This window comes from Oncorhynchus gorbuscha, linkage group LG11, assembly GCF_021184085.1.
Source record: "Oncorhynchus gorbuscha isolate QuinsamMale2020 ecotype Even-year linkage group LG11, OgorEven_v1.0, whole genome shotgun sequence".
NCBI classification, from domain to species: domain Eukaryota; kingdom Metazoa; phylum Chordata; class Actinopteri; order Salmoniformes; family Salmonidae; genus Oncorhynchus; species Oncorhynchus gorbuscha.
In genome coordinates this window covers 45,220,655-45,243,491 of record NC_060183.1, presented here as the reverse complement: position 1 = coordinate 45,243,491, position 22,837 = coordinate 45,220,655, and the positions used below count along the sequence as shown (strand labels likewise).

Sequence of the window (22,837 nt, the reverse complement as noted above, 5' to 3'; positions counted from 1 at the left end):
TTTTGTCCTTACCTTGAATATTCATATCATACTTCATATTTCCTGTGCAGAGCCAGGTTTAGTACTAGCACTTCAGCTTTCCACCTGAGAACAGAGATCAGTCCCTACTTCCAACCTTCCCACTGTTTCTTCCATTTGCCTGTCTCCCCATCTCATGTAATTACTGTCTGAATAAAGTGTCAAACCACCCCAAAAATATGTTTAAAAAATATTAGCATACTTAAAATGTCATCCTCCAAAGTAACATAGCTTTCACATTTTGAGTGTTGATTTATTGTTCAAAGCATGCTGAATACGCCTGACCTGTGTTTTGTATTTGTTTTATTTTCCAGCCTGGTAATAGGCCTAAGCCATGTCAAAATACATAGAATGGCAGGAAATTAGCTTTAAAACAGTAACATTTTACTGGGGGAAGACCCTCAGATCCCTTGTCTAGGGGTTGTGCCAGGGGGAAATGAAATTCATAGAGCAACTGTCACTCCAAGCTTTCTTCAAAAGTTGTCAGCCCTGTCTCAATGGCAATGTCGGTGCTAAAATGTATCCAAGAGGAGTCCTCTATCTATCTCTATGACAATAGGCACAACTCTGATGTAAAGTTTTTTTTTTTTCAAAGTTGCCGAAATGCCAATTTCGTCCACTTATATCAGTGGATTTGTAATAACCTAATTATTACAAAACGCATATTCGATCAAATAAGCCCCAAATAGCGATTGACCAATAAAACATGTTGTTGACCAAATTCGACACTCATTGACCTCCATACAAAAACTTATTTTCTTGGACAGATTTTTGGCGGAGTACAACCTCTCGCTTCGCCTCTTCCTCTTTGGATAAACAATACATTCTTGTGGATATTTTGTCCCAAATGTCAGCTGAAGGACAAACCGCACAGCATACCCGTAAAGTAAGTTCAAATGTAATTGTATTCAACGTTCTGGTTTGTAAGGAACATTTACACGATTTTGCAAGCATTCGTTTCATGTTGTATACCAATTAATTGTGTATTTACAGCTGGATTCATCAGACTATGGCCTCCGTTAGTACCTACAAAAAGACGCTGATGCAATGCCTTCTATTCTCTAGAAATGACTGTCCAATACGAGTTCTCCACGCTTAGTGATTTTTTAAAGACGTCAATTCCCACGCACCACCAGGAGTTGGACGTCACCAGGAAGTACCCGTAGTCAGAAATATTTGGTTGAGTTTTGTTGTTGTTGTCCAGCAAAGGTAGGTGTTTCTGAGTTTCTATGAAATAGAGTTATGCCCAAACACTATAATTGAATACTTCAAACATTAGCACATGTACTGCGTGTTCGCTATTTATCTACATAGCATGTCAAAAGAGAACTTAGCCTAGATAGTAATGGAAGCAACCCTGCCAAGTGAACTATGACCCATATTCATTGTAAGTTGCCCGCGGCTGTCATTGAATAGATTTATATTGTACAAAACCCGTTATCAACCTATATTGACTGCACAGTAGCATGTAACAAAATGTAAATAATATATATAGTTAAAGGTGTTCAAATGATGTAATTGTTATGATAGGCTAACCGCACACTGTCACACTGAATAGCATGTTCATTACATCACATAAAATACATTAGAACACCCATCTTTCAACAGCAGTTCCATTCATGGCGCTTGCTGGTGTGCGTGTCATCGAACTTGCGGGCCTGGCCCCAGCACCCTTTTGCGGCATGATTCTGGCTGACTTTGGCGCCAAGGTGATCCGAGTGGACCGGACCAAGGTTGCAATGGCAATGGACACGCAGGCTCGAGGCAAGCGCTCGGTGGCGATCAACCTGAAGAGCCCAGAGGGAGTAGCTGTGCTGAAAAGACTCTGCATTCAATCAGATGTCCTCCTTGAGCCCTTCCGCAAAGGTCAGATATGTTCATATTTGGCCTTCTTTGAATATTTCAGTTACTGAATTGTGAAAATGCCCCCTTAAAGACTAGATATATGGGGTTATTGAATGCCACTCTATTCTATAGAAACGTGGTCAATTATTGACAGGTGATAAGAGATGAGAGTCAGGGTTAAAGGTATCAACCATTTACTAAATGAAGAGAGCAACATTACATGTCCACCACGGCCTGATTGGGAGTGGATGTACTATACAGTGTAAGAAAATGCATTTGTATGCGCCAGCTGGTGTTGGCCAAGTCGTAAATAAGGAAAGGATTCCCATACACAGTTTGATTGTTCCCCACATGTATTCTGCCCAGAACACACGTAAAAGTGAAACGTGTGATGGAACTATAAGCCTTTGACGCATTATTGGTTTATCCATGGACCGCAATGCGTAGACCAGTGCATTTTATTTCCAGCTCAGAAATCAAAATGGAATCATTTCATACTGGATTCGGAGGGACATCTTCCAAGTGTGCAGTGCACTTGGGATACATTTCAATGTATAGTATCAGAAATTGTACCATCAATTCATAAAAGGAGACTCCTCCTTGCTAATCAAGGGAACAATCTTAGCTCTTTATTGTCATGAAGAAGCCTCCTTTAATAAAATCCAAAAAAGAATCATAGTTGTCCAAAAACAAATGTAGTCCACTGTTTTCCCTATTAAATGGGTTGAAGCAGCCATTCCTAAACACTGTAATTAAAACCAGAGTGAAATCAATTGCTCTCATCTGGTATACTTCTGTGCTGGGTTACAATGTGAGTTTCTCTCCTCCTGTGGTGTAAAAAAGGTTAAGCTCTTTGCTCAGGTTAAATGCAGAAGACACATACAGGCCATGGGAGAACTGGGACATTTCCAGTTTCCAGGAATTGTGTACAGATTGTTGCGACATGGGCATTATAATGCTGAAATATGACGTGATAGCGCAGGTGAATGGCATGACAATGGGCCTCAGGATCTCGGCACAATATCTGTGCATTCAAATTGCCGTTGATAAAATGCAATTGTGTTCGCTGTCCATAGCTTATGCCTGCCCATACCATAACCCCACCACCACCATGGGGCACTCTGTTCACAACATTGACCACTCACTCACACGACGCCGCGTCTGTCATCTGCCCGGTACAGTTGAAGCCGGGATTCAGCCGTGAAGAGCAGACTTCTCCAGCGTACCAGTAGCCGTTGAAGGTGAGCATTTGCCCACTGAAGTCGGTTACGACGCCAAACTGCAGTTAGGTCAAGACCATGGTGAGGATGACAAGTACGCAGATGAGCTTGCCTGAGACGGCTTCATCAGTATTCCAGGTGGCTGGTCTTAGATGATCCCACAGTTGAAGAAGCTGAATGTGGAGTGCCTGGGCTGGCGTGGTTACACATGGTCAGTGGTTCTGAGGCCTCTTGGACGTACTGCGAAATTCTCTAAAACAACGTTGGTAGTGGGAAAAAAACGTTACATTTTCTGGCAATTTTCTGGACGTTCCTGCAGTCAGCATGCCAATTGCACGCTCCCCCACGCTTGAGACATATCTGGCATTGTGTTTTGTGACAAAACTGTACATTTTTAGAGTAGTCTTCTATTGTCCCCAGCACAAGGCGCACCTATGTAATGATCATGCTGTTTAATCAGCTTCTTGATATGCCACACCTGTCCGATGGATGGATTATCTTGGCAAAGGAGAAATGTGGGGATCTTTTATTTCAACTCATGAAACATGGGACCAACACTTGTTGCGTTTTTTTATATTTTTGTTCAGTATATAATTGTAATTTTGTCAGGCTTGCCTTTCCAAATAGAATTGAATCTTTTTTGCTCATATAATTAAAAAAACACCTTGCTTTGTGTCTGCTAGCCACTCCTATAAAAATGGTAGCCTAAAACATCCTAATAAAGGACCTTTTTGAGTACATCAAAAAGGTTTGATATACCTCAACTGGTAAGCCATCCAGCCCTGGAGTTTTCCCAGATTTAAAGGCTTTAATAGCATGAAGAAGTTCCTCTAATTTGTCCTTCACATTAGTCTTTCTGTACAGCTGTTAATTTTACACTTAACAGAACAAATATTCAGTTCGTGGAGATGGGAGGAGCCTGAAATGAGAACAACATATGCTTAAAGTACTTTGCTTCCTCTTTCAAAATATAGTTTCGTGATTCATTTGTAACAAGTTTCTGTAAATAATTTTTCGTAGTATTTCTGTTGAATGTGAGCTGTACTTACTTTCCCACTTCCATAAATTCAGCTGGTGGCTGTATTGAAAGGACATTTTTCCCAGGGTTTGCACTGGTTGGTGTGTCTGATGGTCATGAGTGCAGGGTCTATAGAAAGAAATAGACCATGCCAGACAGTGTCCCTGGACCAAACTCAACTACATGACTCAGACTTGAGTCAGGTTTGCAAGAAGCTTCAGGCTTTATTTGCTTTGTGGTGCATTGTCTTCTGTTTCTGTGGATGTGGTTTAAGTGTTTGGTGTTGAATAAGTTGTGCCTGGCTAATGGTACACTTTGTTACGCCTCTGTACTTTTATTCCTAATTTGAAGGTATGTAAAGTCTGTTCCTCTCCTTTAACTGTGTGTTTCTGTGTAGGAGTTATGGAGAAGCTGGGCCTGGGTCCAGAGGAGCTACTGAAGGAGAACCCTCGCCTGATCTACGCACGCCTCACTGGCTACGGCCAGAGTGGAGCCTATGCCAAGGCTGCTGGTCACGACATCAACTACCTCGCCATGTCAGGTAGAAACAACTTGACATTACGTCCATCCGGGACATAAGATGTGGAACAGCTTCAGTTGAAAATCAGATCTAGAAATACACACTATTCAATGGCATATTAGTTAGGACTGATAGCACTACAATTACTGAATGGTCTGGATGGCAAACATCTCTGTGGCTGCACGAGTAGAGTGCCATTTTTGCATCCCTTTTGATATTGTAAATATAAATTGTGCACCCCTATTGCATTTTAAAACCATGTTCTATTCCATGAAGTTCCCTTTAACCTCTCTGGGATTTGTGGGACAGCCAGTGAAATTGCAGGGCGTCAAATTCAAACAGAAATCTCATAATTAAAATTCCTCAAACATACAAGTATTATACACCATTTTAAAGATAAACCTCTTGTTAATCCAACCACCGTGTCCAATTTCAAAGGCTTTACGGTGAAAGCACACCATGCGATTGTTAGGACAGCGCCTAGCCACAAAAAAACACAGACATTTTCCAGCCAAGGAAATGGCTCACAAGTCATAAATAGTGATTAAATTAATCACTAACCTTTGTTCTTCATCTGGTGGCACTCCCAGGACTACATGTTACACAATAAATGTTTGTTTTGTTCAATGAATTCCCTCTTTATGTCCAAAAACCTCAGTTTAAATTGGTGCGTTATGTTCAGTAATGCATTGTCTCAAATAACATCCGGCCATTTGAAATAGCAGAGAGCCAAATCAAATTACAGAAATACTTCTCATAAATATTGAAAGATACAGGTGTTATGCTTAGGATTAAAGAATCTTCTTTATTTTGTAAGTCGCTCTGGATAAGAGCGTCTGCTAAATGACTTAAATGTAATGTAAATGTTAATCCAGCCACTATGTCAGATTTCAAAAAGGCTTTACCACGAAAGCAAACCATACTACACTGCTCAAAACAATAAAGGGAACACTAAAATAACACATCCTAGATCTGAATGAATGAAATATTCTTATTAAATACTTTTCTTTACATAGTTGAATGTGCTGACAACAAAATCACACAAATTATCAATGGAAATCAAATTTATCAACCCATGGAGGTCTGGATTTGGAGTTGCACTCAAAATTAGAGTGGAAAACCATACTACAGGCTGATCCAACTTTGATGTCATGTCCTTAAAACAAGTCAAAATGAGGCTCAGTTGTGTGTGTGTGTGTGTGTGTGTGTGTGTGTGTGTGTGTGTGTGTGTGTGTGTGTGTGTGTGTGTGTGTGTGTGTGTGTGTGTGTGTGTGGCCTCCACGTGCCTGTATGACCTCCCTACAATACCTGGGCATGCTCCTGATGAGGTGGCGGATGGTCTCCTGAGGGATCTCCTCCCAGACCTGGACTAAAGCATCCGCCAACTCCTGGACAGTCTGTGGTGCAACGTGGCTTTGGTGGATGAAGCGAGACATGATGTCCCAGATGTGCTCAATTGGATTCAGGTCTGGGGAACGGGCGGGCCAGTCCATAGCATCAATGCCTTCCTCTTGCAGGAACTGCTGACACACTCTAGCCACATGAGGTCTAGCATTGTCTTGCATTAGGAAGAACCCAGGGCCAACCGCACCAGCATATGGTCTCACAAGAGGTCTGAGGATCTCATCTCGGTACCTAATGGCAGTCAGGCTACCTCTGGTGAGCACATGGAGGGCTGTGCGGCCCCCCAAAGAAATGCCACCCTGGAGTTTTCTCAAATGTAAAGGCTTTAATTGCATGAAGAAGTTCCTCTAATTTGTCCTTCACACCATGACTGGGTTGTTGCCCTCCTACAGCCTCCTCCACGTCTCCTGATGTACTGGCCTGTCTCCTGGTAGCGCCTCCATGCTCTGGACAATACGGTGACAGACACAGCAAACCTTCTTGCCACAGCTCACACTGATGTGCCATCCTGGATGAGCTGCACTACCTGAGCAACTTGTGTGGGTTGTAGACTCCGTCTCATGCTACCACTAGAGTGAAAGCACCGCCAGCATTCAAAAGTGACCAAAACATCAGCCAGGAAGCATAGGAACTGAGAAGTGGTCTGTGGTTGCCACCTGCAGAACCACTCCTTTATTGGGGGTGTCTTGCTAATTGCCTATAATTTCCACCTGTTGTCTATTCCATGTGCACAACCGCATGTGAAATTTATTGTCAATCAGTGTTGCTTCCTAAGTGGACAGTTTGATTTCACAGAAGTGTGATTGACTTGGAGTTACATTGTGTTGTTTAAGTGTTCCCTTTAATTTTTTGAGCAGTGTGTTATCTGAGGATAGCACCCCATCAAACAAACACAGACAATCATATTTCATCCCGCCAGGCGTGACACAAAACTCAGAAATAATGATTCATGCCTTACCTTTTGAAGATCTTCTTTTGTTGGCACTCCCAATATGTCCCATATTGGTCCTTTGATTAAGTCCATTGTTATATCTCCAAAATGTCAATGTTTTTGGCACGTTTGATCCAGAAAAACACCAGTTCCAACTTGCGCAACATAACTACAAAATATCTACCTGTAATCTTTGTCCAAACATTTCAAACAACTTTCCTAATACAACTTTAGATATTTTTTTAACGTAAATAATTGATCAAATTTAAGACTGGATAAACTGCGTTCAATAGCGGATAAAAACAAAGTGGAGCGAGCTTTCAGATCACGCGCCCCAACCACAACAGTATACTTCAGTCGACCCTCGTTCTGAACGGCCTGACTTCTTCACTTCTCAAAGGAAAATCATCAACCAATTTCTAAAGACTGTTGACATCCAGTGGAAGCGATAGGAACTGCAAGCAAGTGCTTAGAAATCTAGACTCCCATTGAAAACCTGTTTATAAAAGAGTGACCTAAAAGAAAAAAGGTTTCGCCTGCCAAATAAGTTCTGTTCACAGACATCATTCAAACAGTTTTAGAAACTTCCGTGTTTTCTATCCAAATCTACTAATAATATGCATATCCTAGCTTCTGGGCCTGAGTAGCAGGCAGTTTACTTTGGGCACGCTTTTCATCTGGGTGTGAAAATACCGCCCCCTAGCCTAGAGGTTAACCCTTAGCCAACAATGGTCACGCCCCCACAGAAATCGAATTAACAAAATAAAAATATCCCCATCAGTCTAAGAATTTTTTTTGCATGGGCTGCATCTCAATCCGCCGATATCGCCCTTCTGCATCTGTAGTGAAAGGTGGCAAAGCTAGAGGAGTGCTTGTCAGACCATACTCTCTCGAACACTGTGGTGTTTTGCTCTAGAACGCCTCACAGGACAGGTCTGAAGTTCCCCAGTATCAAAATGAATGGAAGTACAGTACCAGTCAAAATTTGGACACCTACTCATTTAAAGGGTTTTCTTTATTTGTACTATTTTCTACATTGTATAATAGTAGTGAAAACAAACTATGAAATAACACACATGGAACCATGTAGTAACCAAAAAAGTGTTAAACAAATCAAAATATACAGAGGGGCAAAAAAAGTATTTAGTCAGCCACCAATTGTGCAAGTTCTCTCACTTAAAAAGATGAGAGGCCTGTAATTTTCATCATAGGTACACTTCAACTATGACAGATGAAATGAGAAAAGAAAATCCAGAAAATCACATTGTAGGATTTTTTATGAATTTATTTGCAAATTATGGTGGAAAATAAGTATTTGGTCACCTGCAAACAAGCAAGATTTCTGGTTCTCACAGACCTGTAACTTCTTCTTTAAGAGGCTCCTATGTCCTCTACTCGTTACCTGTATTAATGGCACCTGTTTGAACTTGTTATTGGTATAAAAGACACCTGTCCACAACCTCAAACAGTCATACTCAACTCCACTATGGCCAAGACCAAAGAGCTGTCAAAGGACACCAGAAACAAAATTGTAGACTTGCACCAGGCTGGGAAGACTGAATCTGCAATAGGTAAGCAGTTTGGTTTGAAGAAATCAACTGTGGGAGCAATTGTTAGGAAATGGAAGACATACAAGACCACTGATAATCTCCCTCGATCTGGGGCTCCACGCAAGATCTCACCCCGTGGGGTCAAAATGATCACAAGAACGGTGAGCAAAAATCCCAGAACCACACGGGGCGACCTAGTGAATGACCTGCAGAGAGCTGGGACCAACGTAACAAAGCCTACCATCAGTAACACACTACGCCGCCAGGGACTCAAATCCTGCAGTGCCAGACGTGTCCCCCTGCTTAAGCCAGTACATGTCCAGGCCCATCTGAAGTTTGCTAGAGAGCATTTGGATGACCCAGAAGAAGATTGGGAGAATGTCATATGGTCAGATGAAACCAAAATATTACTTTTTGATAAAAGCTCAACTTGTCGTGTTTGGAGGACAAAGAATGCTGAGTTGCAGCCAAAGAACACCATACCTACTGTGAAGCATGGGGGTGGAACCATCATGCTTTGGGGCTGTCTTTCTGCAAAGGGACCAGGACGACTGATCCGTGTACAGGAAAGAATGAATGGGGCCATGAATCGTGAGATTTTGAGTGAAAACCTCCTTCCATCAGCAAGGGCATTGAAGATGAAATGTGGCTGGGTCTTTCAGCATGACAATCATCCCAAACACACCGCCCGGGCAACGAAGGAGTGGCTTCGTAAGAAGCAATTCAAGGTCCTGGAGTGGCCTAGCCAGTCTCCAGATCCCAACCCCATAGAAAATCTTTGGAGGGAGTTGGAAGTCCGTGTTGCCCAGCAACAGCCCCAAAACATCACTGCTCTAGAGGAGATCTGCATGGAGGAATGGACCAAAATACCAGCAACGGTGTGTGAACCTTGTGAAGACTTACAGAAAACGTTTGACCTCTGTCATTGCCAACAAATGGTATATTTCAAAGTATTGAGAAACTTTTGTTATTGACCAAATACTTATTTTCCACCATAATTTGCAAATAAATTCATTAAAAATCCTACAATGTGATTTTCAGGATTTTTTTCCTTCTCATTTTGTCTGTCATAGTTGAAGTGTACCTATGGTGAAAATTACAGGCCTCATCTTTTTATGTGGGAGAACTTGCAAAATTGGTGGCTGACAATACTTTTTTTGCCCCACTGTATTTCAGATTCTTCAAAGTAGCCACCCTTTGCCTTGATGTCAGCTTTGCACACTCTTGGCATTCTCTCAACCAGCTTCACCTGGAATGCTTTTCCAACAGTCTTGAAGGAGTTCCCACATATGCTGAGCACTTGGCTTCTTTTCCTTCACTCTGCGGTCCAACTCATCCCAAACCATCTCAATTGGATTGAGGTCGGGTGATTGTGGAGGCCAGGTCGTCTGATGCAGCACTCCATCACTCTCCTTCTTGGTCAAATGGCACTTACATAGCCTGGAGGTGTGTTGAAAAACAAATCCTAGTCCTACTAAGCTCAAACAAAATGGGATGGCTTATTGTTACAGAATGCTGTTGTAGCCATGCTGGTTAAGTGTGCCTTGAATTCTAAATATGTTACCAGCAAATCACCATCACACCGCCTCCTCCATGCTTCACGGTGGGAACCACACATGCTGAGATCATCCGTTCACCTAATCTGTATCTCACAAAGACACGTGGTTGGAACCAAAATCTCAAATTTGGACTCGTCAGACCAAAGGACAGTTTTCCACTGGTCTAATGTCCATTTGCTTGGGAAACACAAGCAAGTCTCTTCTTCTTATTGGTGTCCTTTTAGTAGTGGTTTCCTTGCAGCAATTTGACCATGACGGCTTGATTCACGCAGTCTCCTCTGAACAGTTTGTCTGTTACTTGAACTCTGTGAAGAATTTATTTGGGCTGCAGTCTGATGTGCAGTAAATTATAGATGTCTGAGGCTGGTAACTCTAATGAACTTTTCCTCCGCAGCAGAGAACTCTGGGTCTTCCTACCCTGTGGCAGTCCTTATGAGAGCAAGTTTCATCATAGCTCTTTTTACGACTGCACTTGAGGAAACTTTCAAAGATCTTAAATTTTCCAGATTGACTGACCTTCATGTCTTTAAAGTAATGATGGACTGTCGTTACTCTGCTTATTTGAGCTTTTCTTGCCATAAAATGGACTTGGTCTTTTACCAAATAGGGCTATATTCTGGATACCACCCCTACCTTGTCACAAAATAACTGATTGGCTCAAACTCATTAAAGAAGAAAATAAATTCCACATTCACTTTTAACCAGGGACACCTGTTAATTGAAATGCATTCCATGTGACTATCTCATTAAGCTGGTTGAGAGGATGCCAAGAGTGTGCAAAGCCGTCATCAAGGCTACATTTAAATAATCTCAAATATATATTTAGATTTTAACAATATTTTGGTTACTACATAATTCCATATGTTATTTCATAGTTTTGATTCTACAATAATAGTTTAAATTTTTTAAAAGAAAAACCATGGAATGAGTGTGTCCACAGTTTTTTTTTACTGGTACTGCACAGTGGCAAGAAAAAGTATGTGAAACCTTTGGAATTACCTGGATTTCTGCATAAATTGGTCATGAAATTAGATTTAATCTAAGTCACAAAAAGAAACACATTGTGCTTAAACTAATAGGTTGGAAAAAGTATGTGAACCCCTAGGCTAATGACTTCTCCAAAAGCTAATTGGAGTCAGCTAACCTGAAGTCCAATCAATGAGATGAGGATAGAGATGTTGGTTAGAGCTGCCTTGCCCTATTTAACAAAAAAACAAAAAAAGTTTTTTTGTGTTTTTTTTTATTTTTAAGTTTGCTATTCACGAGAAGCATTGCATGATGTGAACCATGCTTCGAACAAAAGATCTCAGAAGACCTAAGATTAAGAATTGTTGACTTGCATAAAGCTGGAAAGGATTACAAAAGTATCTCTATAGTATCTATGCGGACCAAAGGTGCCACTAGGTTTTATTCCTGTCAATGTCCGTCCATGCAGTAGGGCTATACGAGTCCAAAAAGATGGACATCATCACCAAGATGTGTCCTTTGATGCTTGCAAATCAAAGGCAGCTCTGGAATGCCTTGGCTGTGAACAGCATTGCTGAGGATGAGGAGTGATATGGAAGAGCACTGAAGTTTTAAAAATGAAACTTAAAAATAAAAATGTTACTTAACTATTCAGCATTTTATCAATTGTAGCTAAATGTCATTTGTGTCCTCTTATATATATATGCACATGTAACTGCTGTATGCTTTAAAATTACTTCTTAAAGCTCTTATTTATTCAATTGTCTGTAAGTGTCTTTAAAACAGTCTATACAAATAATTGAATTTGCAATATGTTAAATTTTATAATTAGTATTACCCTATGGTCCAATTCATCATATATTACAAGCTAGGTCCTCATTTTATGTACTTCAAACAATTGCTGTGCTGCTTTTTCACATTTATTCTTATAACAAGACATCGGCTAGTTATAAAACACAGTATGTAATGTGACTGTCTCCATGTAAATGCAAATGGTATCTTAGTGGAAGACACACAGGATTCAGTTTCAACTCTGTTACACTGCTAGTAATAGCATACATGAGAATTATAGTAAACTAACAAATGAAAATGGCAGATACTGCTCTTTGGTATTACCCTGCAATTTGTAACATCATGCCAAGGAAGAAGGCAGTAACTGTTGTTTAAGGGTCAAAGGTCATGTCAGGGTCAACATGAATAAAACCTTAACCCATCGTAATACAGCAGATCACTACCTCATTTGCACACACTGTATATAGACTTTTTCTCTGTGTTATTGACTGTATGTTTGTTTATTCCATGTGTAACTCTTGTTTGTCGCTTTGCTTTATCTTGGCCAGGTCGCAGTTGTAAATGAACTTGTTCTCAACCAGCCTACCTGGTTAAATAAAGGTGAAATAAAAAAAATCTCCAATGATCTCCCTAGAATGAATTTGTCTGGACAATTTAAAAACTCAAGCTAATATTGAACTAGTATTGAACTCAAGCAAATTCAAACCTATTTGTATTAACCCTTTAGAACCCCTACCGCCATCAATGGCCTTTCTTTATATTACTATAGCGATCGCGAACGGCATTGTTTTCCTTACAATCTGTGTCTATCGCAACATTAACTTTCTAGCAACCTGTTTTCGTATTTGTGTGTCTGTCATCAACCGGAAATTTAACTTTAAAAAAACAACTAAATCACTAAAAATAACGCGGCCATGACTTTTCACTGTGAAGGGGGTTGTATCTGGTCATATGGATTCGAACATGTCCTTGCACTTTTAAAGCAATGATGTCGAGGTGAGTGAAATAAGTAAACAGCAGATATGTTTGGTGTTTTGATGCTGTGAAATTTGGGGAATAGCTCTCAGATTAGCAAATCCTGTCATGATGATTTGGCTGGTACAGGCAAACACAGCCGTGGAGCAGGAGCTCGAATGATTGCTCTCTGTCTCATGGAAATTGTTGCACTGTTTAGCTATGTATATAGTCCACTAACTAGTTGGTTGTTGTTTCTACCGATGTAATTAATATGGAAATGGCCCTATTTGCTAGCTAGTCTTGTCAGCCACGAAAAGTTTGTGTGTGTGTGTGTGTGTGTGTGTGGTTTTAAATTTGGGCTGCGGTTGCGACGCGTCAACCTCAACTGTCACTTTCACAAGCAAGCCATACAGACAACCAGCTAACTAGCCACAGAAATGCAGATTCAAGAAATTTGTGTTTTTCTTTTGGGCTTGTCATGATTTGTCATGTTTACTAGGCACAGATATTCATAGGCTATACATTGCCTTGTTTTCAGTTTGACATTTGACAGTTTAGCTGTCATGTTACTTAGGGTAGATGCCCGCGCAGTGGAGGTCATATGATATTGAGTTGCGGTGATGTTTGTTTACATAGCCAGCTAACAAGGTACTTGTTTTGTCCTGTTTCTACCGATGCAATTAATTTGGAAACTGTCCCAGCTTCGTAACTAACATTGGAGAATTCTGTATGTTAGGCAAGAAAATTTGATTTGGAGACCGTTGTGCGTCACTTGCGACCCTGTCATTTGATCGTCTCCCTACAAAGACAACTAGTTAACTATGCCTCTTCAAAATAGATTAATTATATTAAACCTGCACATAGTGTCAACTTTAATCTTTTAATTTTGTTAGATTCTGGGTTAAACTTGGAACATTATTATACTCAAGTATAGTATCTAAGGAGTGATAGACTGTTTTTTACATCAGAAGTTAATGGTTCTATAGGAGCCAGATGGCTTTGGAATGTGTTGGGTGGCTGGGAGGAAGTCACAGGATTGCTACAGGGGATACGGATGGGCATCTGTGGATTAGGCAAATCAGGGGTTGATGTGAGGTCAGATCCCCTTAAGGGAGAAATGATGGTTTATTACCCTATTACTTCATCTTCCTGTCGAACGATAAAAGATGTAATGATTGGAGAGACGGTGGAGTGCCTAAATTGGAGTGTATACAGTTGAAGTCGGAAGTTTACATACTTAGGTTGGAGTCGTTAACTCGGTTTTTCAACCACATCACACATTTCTTGTTAACAAACTATCGTTTTGGCAAGTCGGTTAGGACATCTACTTTGTGCATAACACAAGTAATTTTTCCAACAATTGTTTAGACAGATTATTTCGCTTATGATTCACTATATCACAATTCCAGTGGGTCAGAAGTTTACATACACTATGTTGACTGCCTTTAAACAGCTTGGAAAATTCCAGAAAAATATGTCAAGCCTTAAGTAGCTTCTGATAGGCTAATTGACATCATTTGAGTCAATTGGAGGTGTACCTGTGGATATATTTCAAGGCTTACCTTCAAACTCAGTGCCTCTTTGCTTGACATCATGGGGAAATCAGCCAAGACCTTAGAAAGAAAATTGTAGACCTCCACAAGTCTGGTTCATCCTTGGTAGCAATTTCCAAACGCCTGCAGGTACCATGTTCATCTGTGCAAACAATAGTACGCAAGTATAAACACCATGGGACCATGCAGCCGTCATACCGCTCAGGAAGGAGACGCGTTCTGTCTCCTAGAGATGAATGTACTATGGTGCGAAAAGTGCAAATCAATCCCAGAACGACGCAAAGGACCTTGTGTAGACGCCGGAGGAAACGGGTACAAAAGTATCTATATCCACAGTATAACGAGTCCTATATCAACATAACCTGAAAGGCCGCTCAGCAAGGAAGAAGCCACTGCTCCAAAACCACCATAAAAAAAGCCAGACTGCGGTTTGCAACTGCACATTGTACTTTTTGGAGAAATGTCCTCTAGTCTGATGAAATGACCATTGTTATGTTTGGAGGAAAAGGGGGATGCTTGCAAGCTGAGGAACACCATCCCAACTGTGAAGCACTGGGGTGGCAACATGTTGTGGGGGTGCTTTTCTGCAGGAAGGACTTGGTGCACTTCACAAAATAGATGGCATCATGAGTTAGGACAATTATGTGGATATATTGAAGCAACATCTCAAGACATCAGGATTACTTTTGCAACAACACATCATCAGTAGGGTAAAACTAATCTGTCTCACGACGGTCTAAACCCAGCTCACGTTCCCTATTAGTGGGTGAACAATCCTACGCTTGGTGAATTATGCTTCAAAATGATGGGTCTTCCAAATGGACAATGACTCCAAGTATACTTCCAAAGTTGTGTCAAAATGGCTTAAGTCAAGGCATTGGAGTGGCCATCACAAAGCCCTGACCTCAATCCTATAGAAAATATGTGGGCAGAACTGAAAAAGTGTGTGTGAGTAAGGATGCCTACAAACCTGACTCCAGCGCTGTCTGGAGGAATGGGACTAAATTCACCCAACTTATTGTGGGAAGCTTGTGGAAGGCTACCTGAAACGTTTGACCCAAGTTAAACAATTTAAAGGCAATGCTACCAAATACTAATTGAGTGTATGTGAACTTCTGACCCACTGGGAATGTGATGAAATAAATAAAAGCAGAAATAAATCACTCTCTACTACTATTGATATTTCACATTCTTAAAATAAAATGGTGATCTTAACTTACTGAAGACAGGGAATTTTTACTAGGATTAAATGTCAGGAATTGTGAAATTGAGTTTAAATGTATTTGGCAAAGGTGTATGTAAACTTCTGACTTCAACTGTACTTTTAATATAGGGCTATGACAGTCAATTGCAAATTAGTCTGACAATTTATCTCAGCACCACTAATGAGATGGGTATGCTTGATGCATCTCAAAGTCAGGGGATGTGGTTGACCTAATCTCTCCTGTCACATCCAACCTGAATCGATATTTGTTTTTAATGCAGAGGAGAGAACTGAATCCGCATGCCATGAGTTTAAATGCAGAGGCCTGCCCACTGTTCCGTGATAGATGGAGCCCCATCTGTGCAATAGCCCACCATTTGATCCTATGGAATCTGTTTTTCGTCAATATCGCCACGCAGCACACTGAACTTCCCCTGTGCCGTTTCATGCTCGGGATTCGTGAGACAGAACAATATGTCCTTGTGAATAGCATCCCCCGACATGTACTGTAGCGAACAAAAGTCAATGCATCTTGGTTTCCACATCTAACGTCCATTTGGAAAGATTAAGGTGGGATGTTTTTGAATCGTTCAGAGTTTCCTCTTGATTGCTAGCTATAGCATCAATTCTTAGTTTCACAGTGTCATCTGACAAAGGTATTGATGTGTGTCTGTGCTTCTGCCTCCCCACACATTGTTTTCACCATTTTTCCCGGGCTCCCGAGTGTTGCAGCGGTCTAAGGCACTGCATGAGGCGTTACTATAGTACCTGGTTCGAATCCAGCCTATATCACATCCAGCCGTGATTGTGAGTCCCCTAGGGCGCCGCACAATTGGCACAGCATCGTCCAGATTTGGTCGGAGTAGGCCGTCATTGTAAATAAGAACTTGTTCTTAACTGACTTGCCTATTTAAATAAAATAAAAAAATATTATAATAATATAAGTCTCTGTAATAGTTTGTGGTTTCATAGCAGGCTTAGCCATTCACTGTGGGAATTATTAAATTGCAATGGTCAAGTACTGCATTTTCCCATGATTTTAAGTAATGTGGTTGTGAACTTTTTAGATTTAAATAATTGTCCTTAAGGTTAACCATATTACAATGTTTTTGAGATCCTTTTTTTTTTGTATGCTAATTTAAATAAAATGTTCAAAGTTTTGGAAATTCTCCAGCGACCTCATTTTCATATCAGTTGACCCCACATTGGGTCGAAATCCCAAGTTTGGGAACCGCTGCCCTAAAAGGTGATTATTTGGAAGAGAGCATATGTATATATATATATTTATATGTAGATAATATTTAAGTATAATGTAATTATACTTTTTGAATTAGTAATTTAGTCAAATTTACTACAATTTAAAATCTAGTTTTTGTTGTTGTTGAGTGTCAACTGTTTTTGATAGTGAGTGTTTTTACACAATAGAAGACTAAATTAGTGTAATTCCTATTGACATGAATGTGGTGTCATGTTTGTCATTTGTTATTTAGCCTACACTCTTATCCAAAGCGACTTACAGTAGTGAGTGTGTACATTTTCATACTTTTTTTCATACTGGTCCTTCGGGGAATCAAACCCACAACCCTGGTGTTGCAAGTGCCATGCTCTACCAACTGAACTACATGGGACACTATATTAAAGAAAAGGTTGTGCTCTTTTAAAACGAAGTTAACTTGTCATTTGTTCTTTGTTTTTGAGCTATGTCTGTTTTGAAATGTGTGAGAAAATGACCTCCATGTTGAAAATTCTCAGTAATCTACAGCAGAATTCTATTTAAGTGAAAATTCCAGAGAAGCAGGTGTTTGGAGAATATATTGGCACAGGTGTTGTTAGCCCCAATGCGAAGTCGAGGGCCGGCAAACCGTGGCAATACCTGCTTCGGGGGCTTTATCACTTTTATACAACTGGTTACTAACATATTCAAATAATGATTGACATATTTTCATTTATTTTTATTTTTATGAATTTATTCATACTAATTTCATCCTTCCACAAGATATAATCCTGACACAAATCTAGGGTTGCTACCCAAAACGGCTGGTCATTTGCCAGAGACGCGACCCAGTCGTTCGTTCTAAATGTTACATTGCCATACTGGCTGGCAACGTTCTTATCCCTTGCTTGCGAGCTAGCCAACTACAGCTATCTTACAGTCACGTCAAACAGTGCAGCATGAATAACAACAGTAGCTATATTTACATTTGTTTTAAGCGGTTTTTCTAGTGACATTTTATTTGGACACATCATAACAATGAGCTAATGAGGCATGATTCTACCTGGCATAGAAAATGTGCTCTCTCATCAGGACATTGTTTAGAGGAGCTAGCCAACAACACAGATAACACAATCACTTCAAACTGAAGCTGGAAAGAATGCAAACTAGCTGCACTTTTGTTTAGTTTGACCCTTTTTTAAATTGACATTTCTTTGTATATATCTACAAAAATGATGCCAGCTGATTCATTATTTCGACTGGCTGAGAAACGCTGCTTCCTGTCCTGACACGTTCATTACTATGGGACAGCTGGAGATCAAATTTGAATATTGAAACAATGTTGCAAATGTCGGCGAGACAGACAGCGAGGTTTATACAAATCTCTGCTGTTGAAAACTAAATGTTAGTCTAAAAGAAATGGGAGATAATGTCAAGATGCTTTTTATAGTGGAGATCAAGTTTGTAAATTGCCTGGCTGGGCTGATGAGAAAGTGGATTGCGCAGTCAGATGAAACAGTAAATAGGCATTTTAAACATCATAGATTTTGCCGGTGGTAACTTGTGGAAAAGACACCAGCTGGAATGCAATTTTGATCAAAACATCAAGCGAGACCTCTGTGGGATGTTCAGCGCTGTGAACATCCCACAGAACTCTAGCTTGGCTTCCTGATATCACCTTTCATCTCATATTAATCCTGTCCATCTATGACAGTGTTGTTTTGTTTAAAATATATGAATAATTTTAGATTTAATGGCTAAATCCAAATGTGCTATAGTGAAGAAACTGCTTTCTCCTGCTGCACTACGATGTAAGGATTGCATACATGTCCATTGTCAGTGGCTATGACATAGGGTTCAGCCAGAAGTTGATAGACAGTCGTAAGAGCAAATGAAATGGTAGGAGAGACATCCCAACTTCAAGTGAATTTAGATTTCACTGTTTGAGAAGGATTTAATCCTAAGAAACCTACATACACATTGTTTGAAGTACAATAGACCAACATAGCTACTGTAGTAGGTCAAAGCTGTTTGATGGAAAACCTTGGTAGAGCATAGATGGAATAGGCATTGTGGTGTTCATGGGAATTTCCTTTTTCAGCTTCAGACAAATGCCTACTTCTCACTTAAAATGATTTTTTTTGTTTTTAAGTACACTACATGACCAAAAGTGTGTGGACACTGGTCGAACATCTCGTTCAAAAATGAAGGGCATTAATATGGAGTTGGTCACCTCTTTGCAGCTATAATAGCCTCCATTCTTCTGGGAAGGCTCTCTACTAGATGTTGGAACATTGCTGCAGGGACTTGCTTCCATTCAGCCTTGAGCATTAGTGAGCTCGGGCACTGACGTTTGGTGATTAGGCCTGGCTCGCAGTCGGCATTCCAATTCATCCCAAAGGTGTTCGATGGGGTTGAGGTCAGAGCTCTGTGCAGGCCAGTTAAGTTCTTCCACACCGATCTCAACAAGTCATTTCTGTATGGACCTTGCTTTGTGCACAAGGACATTGTCATGCTGAAACAGGAAAGGGCCTTCCCCAAACTGTTGCCTCAGATTTGGAAGTGCGGAATCATCTAGAATGTCATTGTATGCTGTAGCCATAAGATTTGCCTCACTGGATCTAAGGGGCCTAACATGAACCATGACAAACATCCCCACACCATGTTTCCTCCTCCACCAAACTTTACAGTTAGCACTATACATTTGGGAAGGTAGCGTTCTCCTGGCATCCGCCAAACCCAGGTTTGTCCGTCGGACTGCCAGATGGTGAAGTGTAATTCGTCAATCCAGAGAATGCGTTTCCACTGCTCCAGAGTCCAATGGCGAGGAGCTTTACACCACCCCAGCCATCGCTTGGCTTTGCACATTGTGATTTTAGTCTTGTGTGCAGCTGCTCGGACATGGAAAACAATTTAATTAAGCTCCCGATCGAAAAGTTTTTGTGCGGATGTTGCTTCCAGAGTAGAGGTCGACCGATAATGATTTTTCAACGCCGATACCGATTATTGGAGGACCAAAAAAGCCGATACATATTAATCTGCCGAATAAAAAAAAAAAGAATGTACACTGCTCAAAAAAATAAAGGGAACACTCAAACAACACAATGTAACTCCAAGTCAATCACACTTCTGTGAAATCAAACTGTCCACTTAGGAAGCAACACTGACAATAAATTTCACATGCTGTTGTGCAAATGGAATAGACAACAGGTGGAAATTATAGGCAATTAGCAAGACACCCCCAATAAAGTAGTGGTTCTGCAGGTGGGGACCACAGACCACTTCTCAGTTCCTATGCTTCCTGGCTGATATTTTGGTCACTTTTGAATGCTGGCGGTGCTTTCACTCTCTAATGGTAGCATGAGACTGAGTCTACAACCCACACAAGTTGCTCAGGTAGTGCAGCTCATCCAGGATGGCACATCAATGTGAGCTGTGGCAAGAAGGTTTGCTGTGTCTGTCTGCTTAGTGTCCAGAGCATGGAGGCGCTACCAGGAGACAGGCCAGTACATCAGGAGATGTGTAGGAGGGCAACAACCCAGCAGCAGGACTACTACCTCCGCCTTTGTGCAAGGAGGAGCAGGAGGAGATCTGCCAGAGCCCTGCAAAATTACCTCCAGCAGGCCACAAATGTGCACGTGTCTGCCCAAACGGTCAGAAACTGACTCCATGAGGGTGGTATGAGGGTCCGACGTCCACAGGTGGGGGTTGTGCTTACAGCCCAACACCGTGCAGGACGTTTGGCATTTGCCAGAGAACACCAAGATTGGCAAATTCACCACTGGCACTCACGTGACAGAGTCTGGAGACACCGTGGAGAACGTTCTGCTGCCTGCAACATCCTCCAGCATGACCGGTTTGGCGGTGGGTCAATCATGGTGTGGGGTGGCATTTATTTTAGGGGGCCGCACAGCCCTCCATGTGCTCGCCCGAGGTAGCCTGACTGCCATTAGGTACCGAGATGAGATCCTCAGACCCCTTGTGAGACCATATGCTGGTGCGGTTGTCCCTGGGTTCCTCCTAATGCAAGACAATGCTAGACCTCATTTGGCTGGAGTGTGTCAGCAGTTCCTGCAAGAGGAAGTCATTGATGTTATGGACTGGCCCGCCTGTTCCCCAGACCTGAATCTAATTGAGCACCTCTGGAACATCATGTCTCGCTCCATCCACCAACGCCACGTTGCACCACAGACTGTCCAGGAGTTGGCGGATGCTTTATTCCAGGTCTGGGAGGAGATCCCTCAGGAGACCATCCGCCACCTCATCAGGAGCATGCCCAGGCGTTGTAGGGAGGTCATACAGGCACGTGGAGGCCACACACACTACTGAGCCTCATTTTGAATTGTTTTAAGGACATTACATCAAAGTTGGATCAGCCTGTAGTGTGGTTTTCCACTTTAATTTTGAGTGTGACTCCAAATCCAGACCTCCATGGGTTGATAAGTCTGATTTCCATTGATAATTGTTCTGTGATTTTGTTGTCAGCACATTCAACTATGTAAAGAAAAAGTATTTAATAATAATATTTAATTAAATCAGATCTAGGATGTTATTTTAGTGTACCCTTTATTTTTTTGAGCAGTGTATTTGTAATAATGACAATTACAACCATACTGAATGAACACTTATTTGAACTTAATACATCAATAAAATCAATTTAGCCTCAAGTAAATAATGAAACTGTCACGCCCTTGGTCATTGTATTTTGTGTTTTTGTTATATGTTTGGGTAGGCCAGGGTGTGACATGGGTTTATATGTTGTATTGGGGTATGTATTATTTGGGATTGCGGCTGATTAGGGGTGTGTCTAGTTAGGCTTGGCTGCCTGAGGCAATTCTCAATCAGTCAGGTGCTTGTCGTTGTCTCTGAGAACCGTATTTAGACAGCCTGACTTTCGCTTTGTATTTTGTGGGTGTTTGTACCTGTCTCTGTGTAGTAGTCACCAGATAGGCTGTAATTTGTTTTACGTTTCGTTTGTTGTTTTCGTATTTCAGTTATTTCATGTACCGTTTTCATTCATTAAAGTCATGAGTAACCTACACGCTGCATTTCGGTCTGACTCTCTTCTTACAACAGACGAACGTCGTTACAGAAACATGTTCAATTTGGTTTAAATAATGCAAAAACAAAGTGTTGGAGAAGAAAGTAAAAGTGCAGTATGTGCTATGTAAGAAAGCTAACGTTTCAGTTCCTTGCTCAGAACATGAGAACATATGAAAGCTGGTGGTTCCTTTTAACATGAGTCTTCAATATTCCCAGGTAAGAAGTTTTAGGTTGTAGTTATTATAGGACTATTTCCCTCTGCCATTTGTATTTCATTTACCTTTGACTATTGGATGTTCTTAGAGGCACTTTCGTATTGCCAGTGTAACAGTATAGCTTCCGTCCCTCTCCTCGCTCCTCCCTGGGCTCGAACCACAACACAACGACAACAGCCACCATCGAAGCAGCGTTACCCCAAGCAGAGCAAGGGGAACAACTACCAAAAGGCTCAGAGCGAGTGACGTTTGAAACGCTATTTGCGTGCGCTAACTGGCTAGCCATTTCACTTCGGTTACACCAGGCTCATCTCGGGAGTTGATAGGTTTGAAGTCATAAACAATGCTTGACGCACAACGAAGAGCTGCTGGCAAAATGCACGAAAGTGCTGTTTGAATGAATGTTAACGCGCCTGCTTCTGCCTACCACCACTCAGTCAGATACTTGTATGCTCAGTCAGATTATATGCAACGCAGGACACGCTAGGTAATATCATCAACAATGTGTAGTTAACTAGTGATTATGATTGATTGTTTTTTATAAGATAAGTTTAATGCTAGCTAGCAACTTACCTTGGCTTACTGCATTCACGTAACAGGCAGTCTCCTTGTGGAGTGCAACGAGAGAGAGGCAGGTCGTTATTGCGTTGGACTAGTTAACTGTAAGGCTGCAAGATTGGATCCCCCGAGCTGACAAGGTGAAAATCTGTCGTTCTGCCCCTGAACAAGGCAGTTAACCCACCGTTCCTAGGCCGTCATTGAAAATAAGAATGTGTTCTTAACTGACTTGCCTCGTTAAATAAAGGTATACAAAGTAAAAATAAAATAC

At 41.2% G+C, this 22,837-nt stretch overlaps 1 protein-coding gene across 3 annotated transcripts in view; it reads left to right on the top strand.

Moving 5' to 3' along the window:
* Nucleotides 1-816: 816 nt before the first annotated feature.
* The window catches only part of amacr (alpha-methylacyl-CoA racemase), a 74,402-nt gene continuing 52,381 nt past the window's right edge, over nucleotides 817-22,837 (top strand). The window contains exons 1-4 of one of the 3 annotated variants that reach the window (XM_046369783.1): nucleotides 817-904; nucleotides 1,084-1,227; nucleotides 1,630-1,884; nucleotides 4,499-4,642. In XM_046369783.1, the coding sequence (XP_046225739.1) occupies nucleotides 1,638-1,884; nucleotides 4,499-4,642 (391 nt within the window). In that variant the 5' untranslated portion in view covers nucleotides 817-904; nucleotides 1,084-1,227; nucleotides 1,630-1,637. Of the gene's footprint in view, nucleotides 905-1,071; nucleotides 1,228-1,626; nucleotides 1,885-4,498; nucleotides 4,643-22,837 lie in introns of those variants that run through there. The other 2 variants (XM_046369781.1, XM_046369782.1) reach the window with 2 other exon arrangements.